Genomic DNA, 8346 nt, shown 5'->3' on the forward strand with positions numbered 1-8346 from the left:
TTATTCGTACACGTTTCAACTCACTTGAATTACGGCGTATATGAGAAAATATTATAATGAATTGACCTTTAATTTTCCGCCAAATTCACACCATCAATCGACAACATCACTGCAAATGACAACAATAAATTATGGTGGCCAGCGGGAAATACGACACGGTTTTTGCTTTCGCTGGTATAGCTGCTCACATTAGTTAGCACTGAGTGTTTAAGTGTCACGTGAGTATATAAATAAATATCAAATTCGACTCACATGAATATATAGCAAATTCGATAAACAGTTGTAATTGACCCCATTGTGATATGGAGAAATAAATAAATAAAAAAAAAGGTAATTATGTAGTCGATGAGCATTCTTTTCTACCCCTATAGTCATACCCACCAACAATTTTTTTCTCTAACAAAGACCATCCCATTTATTCATCTTCTCATGAAACTACAATTTCAAGTCGTCATTTACATATTCTATTTAAACTCGTCGACCAAAAAAACGAACAGAAGAAAAACTTCAGTTGAAATTCTTGGCCTTCTACACTACATAACCACTACCTCTGCTACTAGCTCATCTATCAACTTCCTCTCTACTTCCCCACCTATTACGTCTATTTCATCTCCAAAATCCATCCACAGCGAGTCACGTTGCAGCTCGTTCTCTAGATTGTCCTCACTCGCATTCTCTTCTTGGCTTGCTAGAAACTTGCGAAGATCCTCTTCAAGTGAACTTGTATTAATCCACTTGGGACCAATTCTTTTGTTCGCAGGCCTCGCCCATGGGTGTGGATCAGTGAATTGCTCAAAAATCTCCAGGAGCCCTGAATTTACTCGGTCAAACAGTAACTTTCTCTCGGGCTTTGGCCAAGAAGTCTGACCGTAGTACTTCTTCTCCAGTTCTTCGAATAGTAAAGGACTCATAGGAGATTCTGGAGTGTGACATATTGCCAAGAAGGTAGCCGGACCAGCATTGTTTAAACCAGATTCAGTTAAAATATCGGCCAAGTATACAGATTCCCAGCTCTCTTCATCTTTGCAAAGCCCTCTTGCATCTGAACACGCTGTAGATCCATCACCGTCTTCATCACTCGAGACTTCCATGTGGGGTTTTGATTCCAACTTGAGTAGCTGAAGCTGCATCCGAAGCCCTAGAAACCAAACAAAAAGATGAAAACTAAAGCAAACAAAAGGAATAGGCCAATTAAATAAAGGAATGCACAACACAGTAGGAAAAGTAAATCATATTTGTAAGCAAACTCAACACGGATTCAGTTCAAACAAAAATTAACTCCCATCAATGACTAAAGCGTATCCTTACCAAACACCTACACTTGAAATTGCGTGCTTTATGAGTAATCATTATAAAAAATAAAAATCAACTGACTTCTCGCACACGATGTATTGATATAAACATAGCAACATTTTACTTGGCTAGCATGTATCATCTTACTATCAAGGCTTCATCACAATAATCTAGATACGAATTAGCACCAACATATTCTATGGATACTGGAAGAAGGCAATAGCTTTTTGTAGCACCTACATATTCATAGGGAAACTGACACTAGAAACAAAAGAAATAATAATCAAAATAAATGGCCTGGCAATTACCTTGAAGGTCAGCACTGACACTCTCAAAGCATTCAGAACTAGATGACACATCATCAGTAAAAGGAACTTCCAGAACTGAAACCGGACTGGGCTGCTCAGCCTCCTTGGAGCTTGCAGGAGATTCGATTCCAGGCACGGAATGGTTAGAGGGGACTGCCTGTTCATCAGGGGGCCTGATTGATGGTTCCTGGAAATTTAATGGAATATTTGAGAGAAAATTTTTAATGTTTAATACAAAGCCCTGCTTTCAACCGAGCAGGGAAGGAATTTCAGATGCGACGTACATATAAAGTATGACGCATACACTTGTTGGTATAAATGGTGATAAAATAGTGAACATCCGACAACGAGTAATATGCAACATACACATGTTTTCAGGAGCATCAAAGATGAAATTATATAAGATTTTTTAAGAATCAGTTCCTGAAATATCTACAGAAATAGGCCTCCAATAATTCTATATCATTGCAGCACTGATAATATCATACTGCACAAGTAAAAGCCCAGCAGAAAAATTAAACACGCACCTGGGGAATTAGGTTATCTTGGTGACTACCAGAATAATCACCTTCTACTGACATATGAGATGATAATTCTGGAAGTAACACATCGGGACTTTCACAAGGCATGGATGCATCCCCATCCATCAAATTTGCACAAACTGGACTTTTATCCATAGCATTACGAGGCGGTGACTCAAAGACTGCAACATTCTGCTGGGGTTGATTGTTCTCTTCAAAGTCAGTTCTATCTTTATTCTCAGTAGTATGAGTTTCAGGTGAAATGTCAATAGCTTCCCTACTTAAGGAGTGAGACGAATAAGAAATTTTGTTGCTAGATCTAGACAGTTTATGGCCACCTTCTCTAAGATCAAGATGACCAGTTACTGTGCAGTGTCTTTCGTGCAGGACTCTCTCCTTTGGCATCAGATACTTGTCATCATGTACAGTTTCACACCACATACTTGTTTTAAAACTTGCAAACGCAGTAGATGAAGAAGGAAGAGATTTTGATCTTGATAAACTATTGATGCATCCATCCTTCCAACCATCCCTACTGCTGATACCCAGAGGTCCACCCCACCGTGCAGGTGCATCTTCAGTAGAAAACGTATCTCTGAATCCTGCCTCGCCAATCATGGCATTCAAATTAGCAGCTCGCGTTTCCTTGTCTGGGACAGCAAGCATTTCACCAAGTGTGCTGCCCCTGCTAACGGGTCCCACTTCTTGGGACTTGCGAGTCATCTTCCACCTCTCCGAGAGCCTCTTCTTGGCCTCTCTACTCACGGATGATTCAGTAGAGCACGATGATGAAGGCCTGGAGTGGTTACTTATGTGAAATGAATGCCTGGAAGACACCGACATCACCTCTGACTCAGTTGCAGATTCATTCTCAGACATGCTACAACAACTCTCATCACCAGCATATCCTTTCAAACCAGAGGAGGAAAGACGCACAGAATTACTGCTAAATTTATTCCTCATTTTCCTTGTGATTTCCTTGGCAACTTCTCTAGATTCTCTGGACTTGTGCCTCAGATGCCCATCATTATCTTGGACATTTTTCCTTCCCCGTGATTCTGCCTCCCTATCTCTAATGCTCAGAAATTCAGAGTGTTTGCTTCCATCTAACATAGAAGCATGAGGAGAACAAGGTGATGTTTTGGTAGCATTCAGCACCTTCCCAAGGTTTGGTTTCAGAACAACTATCCTTGTAGGATGAATGGCAGATTCAATTTTCACTTCCGGTCGGCTTAGAGATGATTTAGGAGGATTATGACCAGCATGTCTACTGTCAGAGTGGCTAGGAAAAGAATCACGATGCTTCTGCGGAGATTCAGAGCGATGCTTCCGCTCTCTCGCTGATGTGAAGCCAAGGTCAATGTTTTCATACTTCTGAGCTTCTGATGACTTCATAGATGCTATGCGACCACAACGGGATTGAGGAACACCGTGCAGATCATGCAGATGTTTAGCAAACAATGAGTCTGGTTGCTGAAGGAATTTCAATAGAAGATCCTTGTTAGATTCCAGCACCTCAAGCGCATCATGGAATTCCTTTGAATCCTGTAGCCTCTCATCAGTTGAAAGGCGTTTTGCATCCATGAACTTCTGTCGAACAAAAGCCATTTCAGCATCACTGAGCTTTGGGTTAGCAGTTCCTCGTGATGAGTAACCCTTTGAAGTTTCATAAACTTCAAACACATCCTTGAATTCTTGCTGCACCCTTGAGTTCTTCCTGGAAGAGCGGCGTTCATAAGACATACTGTTTCTGTGCTCTGTCTCTTCCGATCTTGACTTCTGAAAATAATTCTCCGAAATGCCTTTCGGTTGTCTATGAGCAGGCTGCTGAGGTGGCAGCCCATCAAGACCCATCAATTTGGCAATTACGCTTGGTGATCTCCTTCTGGGTTCAATTTCTCTCACCATCTCCTCAGCTAATAACTTCTTTATTGGAGTTCCAACAGCTTGCTGTGAAGATCTCCAGCCCAATTCAAAGGGGAACTGCAACGACAAAATTGGCACATTTCATCATGCATGTCACATTGTAATTATTTTCTGACATGTCATTATTTTCAATGCCAACATATATCCGAAGGAGGGGAAAATCTAGAAAAAAACAAAGAAGGCGGAATCTACTCTGCTCCAGATATAAAATGAACTGACAAAACAAACAAAAAAAACAAAAAGGTCGTTTCCAGTGCACAAGGCTCCCGCTTTACGCAAGGTCTGGGAGAGGTGAATGTCGGCTACCCTTACCCCCATTTATGGAGAGGCTGCTCCCGAGAACTCTAAGTTTTATAGAAAAACACTTCACTACCTCAATTGGAGAAAAAGAAAAGTCCCCATCCAAATGAAATCCTTCCCCCATCATCAAGTCAATTGGGTTTATTTTTCTTAACTATTGGCTTCAAATTGTTCTTTCTCTAAAGTGCAATGTTATGAAGGGCTTACACACAACTAGTGAGTAGAAAAAGAGATTACCGAATCTTCACCAGTAGAGCCACTACTGCAAGAACTCGAATCAGAGGCCAATTTCGGAATGTGTTTCTGTTTCTGAACCTGCCTGTTTCCTGAAAACAAAACCCCCAAACAACAACAGGATCAACATTTCAAAGCATGGACAAATTGAGAAGTATACACTCCATAAAATTTTGCAAGTGATTAGAAATCACCAAATGAATTAGAATCCAACCCAGTAAAGTAGATGAAATTTCAACTGTACCCTTTCAATCAAAAGTAAAGGAAACATGGCAATCAATGTCTGGAAAATAGCATGCAGAAAACAGAGGAAGCTTCAATTGTTCCCTTTGACTCATCAAAAAGAAGCAATTGAATTATGTCTCATCATTCCAGTGGAAACAAAGCAAATCATGGCAAAACCACTACAGAAAAAGTCACAAACTTTACCAAATTTACAGATACAACCCCAAAATTAACCTGCATTGCATAAGCATTAGTGTAAAATAAACAAAAACAAAAAAATTACTCAATTAAAATTAGAGCTGCCAATTGAAAATAAATTGTTATCCTTAGTGGATAATTTGATAGAAAAAACTTTGAGAACAATAAAAACCAGTTACTAAGTTCAGAATTTTGTAATTTTCTTCAAGTGAGCTGAATAATTTAGCTTAATCGTTCTGTTTTCGGAACACCGGAGAAAAATAACTACTTTCAGCCAAAATCTGAAATTTTCTCTTCCACAATTCTTTCATTTTTCTCGGCAACCAAACAGGGTCAGAAATTCAGACAAACCACAAAACTAAAACCCCGAAAAATAAAAAAGTTTCGAAATTCAGAAAAAAAAAAAAAAACCAGACCTCTGTAAGCTCGCTCAGCGGAGGTGAATCGTCCTCCGTCGGAGCTCCTATCAGCAATACTGGTCACCTTAGACCTCCGAGGCCGCAAGTTCTCCATTTTCACACATTAAAAACCCAAAAATTGAAAATTTAACAAAACTAAAAGCGGAAGAAACGGAGATCGGAAACTCCGCAGCGACACACGCGACGCGAATGTTCCGAGAAAATTACAGAGAGAAAAAAAGGAAAAAAAAAACCCCAAATTTCAGCTCCCCATGTTCTGAAGAGAGAATCAAGAAAAAAAAAACAGATCTTGAACGGAAAGAGAAAGTGAGAGAAAGCAGCAGAAAACGGAGAGAGAGAGTAATAAAGAGGCGTCCGTTACTGAGAACTGCTAGACAGAGAGAGAGAGTGGGGTGACTGGGAGTGTGGTGGTGGGTGTGAAGAGAGAGAAAGTGAGGAGACAGAAAGAGAGGGGAGAGGGAGAGGGGGGGAGAGAGAGAGGGAGGAAGGGAGAAAGTTCGTTTTGGGGTTTTGTTTTGTTTTGGGATTTTTGAACTTTCAAATACCGATATACTGACAGGAGGGGCTGAGGCTCTGCGCGGGCAAGTTGAGCGTGTGTGACTGTGGATGGACTACAGTAAGGATGGTGTGAGGCGAAACAGACTATGACTCTGCCCATTTTCCAGGTGTCGTTCCTGGGATGTGGCCACGTCACTGTCCTGTTTCGTGGCCTCTTGGCTTCACTCTTTGTTTGCTTGGGTTTTTTTCACAATTTCATGGTGCATCTTACCTTTGATGGAGAAAATTGGGAGTGGTTAGGGTTAGGAGAGAGCATTTTCGGGTGGTTTGGATTTGCATATTTACAATTGGCTTAGGGTTATTAATATTAGTATGAATCGGTAATATAGACGTTTGAGCTGATCGGATCATATTTGTCGTTTGGATGACAACTTATTTACAAGTAGCTATAAACTTGCTCAGATCTTGATTTGTAGCCCCTGAAATAGCCAAAATTTGCTACCTTTCTGACATTGATCCGTCGTCCTCAAAAGTGGCCAAAATTGAGTCTACTCAACTAAGAGATCTATACTTACCTAAGTGACCAAATTGTCAACATCGTGACCAAAAATAATCTCCAACAACGTTGCATCTCTCAACTTGCCTGAATGATCAAACTGTTAGCATTGAAATTTACTAAAATTTGGTCTATTTTGCAACAACACATCTTTGTATTTGTCCAAATGATTAATTTGTCAACATCGAAAATGGCAACCATTTGATCTACTTCTCCAACAACAGCAAATCTCTCTACTTTCCTAAAAGATCAATTTGTCGAGTTCGAAGATGGCTAAAATTTGATTCACTTCTCTGAAAACAACGTATCATTGTACTTGCCTAAATGATACAATTTTGTCGGCGTCGAAAATGGCAAAAACCAAATCTACTTCTCTAACGACAGTGTTTCTCTCTACTTACCTAAAATGATCTATTTGTTTGCGTCGAAAAAGGCTAAAATTTCATTCACTTCTCTGACAACAACATAACTTTGTACGTGCCTAAATGATCAATTTTGTCGGCGTCAAAAATGGCAATAACCAAATCTACTTTTCTAAAAACATGTCTCTCTACTTACCTAAAAAGATCAATTTGTCAGGATCGAAAATGGCTAAAATTTGATTCACTTCTCTTACTTTGTACTTAAAAGATCAATTTGTCAACCTAAAAATGACTGAAATTTGGTATACTTACACCACAACAACATATCTTGTATCATCCCGGTATTAGCGATCAAGATTTATGTGATATTGAATAATGTCAAATCACATATAGATATCTATGATCCCCTGTAATGCATCTCATGTTGAAACAATTCTTACAAACATAACTTGATCAATTTACTTGGGGCCAGAGATTTCTGTGATGGATCTAGTGGCTTCGAGGGATATTTCCTTCTATTAAACAGTTGCCATAATGCGATAGATTTCTAAATGTGCTTCATGTATCTTCATACTTATACATATGAACCCATGTATCAAACTATCGAGCCCTATGAAGCAATGAGGGATTTGAAGTAAAATCAAAGTTCATATTTAGAAGTATAAGATACCTATGAGGCCTTATGTTTGAGAACTATGTGCATACTATAACATGAAGCTTTGTAATGTTTGACATGAGGTTATCATCCATACGTTTAAGATTCTTGGGTAGTCAGTGTTCAGTGAACTTGTTCAACATACAAGCACCTGTATATACACCACATAACCAACATGCATAGCACAAGACCATGCTAACCTTAATGCGATATACATCAGCATTTTCAGAAAGTCAATATTCATTTGACTTTCCAAATAGCTAGGAACTTTATTGGAGGACAAAGTGATTGTGGAATACAAGTCCCCCTCCCTAACTTAGTTTAGGACATTGCTTCCATATCTTAAATCATATCAACTCATTCATAGTATATGATCTCTATAATATAAAGTAAAACTCATAAATGAATAAATCTTGCCCTATTGTGGGGATTGATCACTGGGAAATGTTTTATTCATATTTAGTATCATGTTTGATCTTTGTATGGATGGTTTTTGCAATTGAGATGAGTTGTGCATATTTTTTCATGTTGTATTACTTGAGCATTGTAACATGAAGAACAACATGAATAGATTGTTGTACTAGTTGCTAGCATTGTACTCTTATTTTATTTATAATACAACAATATTATTTACACTAAAGAGATTAGTGTTTTGGCTAAGCCGCACATTAGACTTACCATAATTTATAGTTATCGAACTCGTCATTTATAAAAATTGAACTTAACACGTCTCACTTACTAATATATTAAAAAATAAAAAATAAAAATAAAAAAAACTATACCGTACGACATCATAATAATTTTTAAGTTCAATATTATACTTGTTTACAAATAAAAAAAAATGCAAGGAC

At 38.6% G+C, this 8346-nt stretch overlaps 1 protein-coding gene across 2 annotated transcripts; it reads right to left on the reverse strand.

The window, feature by feature from the left end:
- Positions 1 to 235: 235 nt before the first annotated feature.
- LOC103419321 (uncharacterized) lies at positions 236 to 5946 on the reverse strand. Of its 2 annotated transcripts, none has more exons than XM_008357441.4 (5): positions 5422 to 5946; positions 4586 to 4674; positions 2129 to 4105; positions 1602 to 1788; positions 236 to 1138 (listed from the first exon to the last, which is right to left on the reverse strand). In XM_008357441.4, the coding sequence occupies exons 1-5, from the start codon at positions 5516 to 5518 to the stop codon at positions 534 to 536; spliced, it is 2955 nt and encodes a 984-aa protein (XP_008355663.3). In that variant the 5' UTR covers positions 5519 to 5946; the 3' UTR covers positions 236 to 533. The 2 variants fall into 2 exon arrangements, with proteins under 2 accessions (XP_008355663.3, XP_070676708.1); XM_070820607.1 differs by having other exon boundaries at positions 4827 to 5656.
- Between the last annotated feature and the right edge of the window lie 2400 nt (positions 5947 to 8346).

The sequence above is a fragment of the Malus domestica genome, chromosome 04 (assembly GCF_042453785.1).
Source record: "Malus domestica chromosome 04, GDT2T_hap1".
Lineage (NCBI taxonomy): Eukaryota > Viridiplantae > Streptophyta > Magnoliopsida > Rosales > Rosaceae > Malus > Malus domestica.